At 64.8% G+C, this 256-nt stretch overlaps 1 protein-coding gene across 1 annotated transcript in view; it reads left to right on the forward strand.

The window, feature by feature from the left end:
• Positions 1–241, forward strand: part of SLC26A6 (solute carrier family 26 (anion exchanger), member 6) — a gene marked incomplete at its 5' end in the record, with an annotated part of 2,638 nt that extends 2,397 nt beyond the window's left edge. Inside the window, 2 exons of the mRNA XM_010075158.1 lie at positions 1–32; positions 131–241. The exon at positions 1–32 is cut by the window's left edge and continues 23 nt beyond it. Of these exons, the coding sequence (XP_010073460.1) occupies positions 1–32; positions 131–241 (143 nt within the window). The remainder of the gene's footprint in view (positions 33–130) is intronic.
• Positions 242–256: the final 15 nt, after the last annotated feature.

The raw sequence follows: 256 nt of genomic DNA on the forward strand, positions 1-256 counted from the left end.
CCATGCTCTGGAAATCCAACCGCGTGGATCTGGTGAGGCACTGACCGGCCCCGGGGCATTGCCTTGTCCCTGGAGGGGGTTTCTCCTCCCTCCCGAGGCTGTGCTGTGGCTGACCGTGTCCCCCATCCAGATGGTCTGGATTGTGACGTTCGTGGCCTCCCTCTTGCTGAACTTGGACATCGGCCTGGGGGCCTCAGTGGCCTTCGGGCTGCTCACCGTCATCTTCCGCACGCAGCTGTGAGCGCCACGGGGCTGG

The sequence above is a fragment of the Pterocles gutturalis genome, unplaced genomic scaffold (assembly GCF_000699245.1).
Source record: "Pterocles gutturalis isolate BGI_N339 unplaced genomic scaffold, ASM69924v1 scaffold11062, whole genome shotgun sequence".
Lineage (NCBI taxonomy): Eukaryota > Metazoa > Chordata > Aves > Pterocliformes > Pteroclidae > Pterocles > Pterocles gutturalis.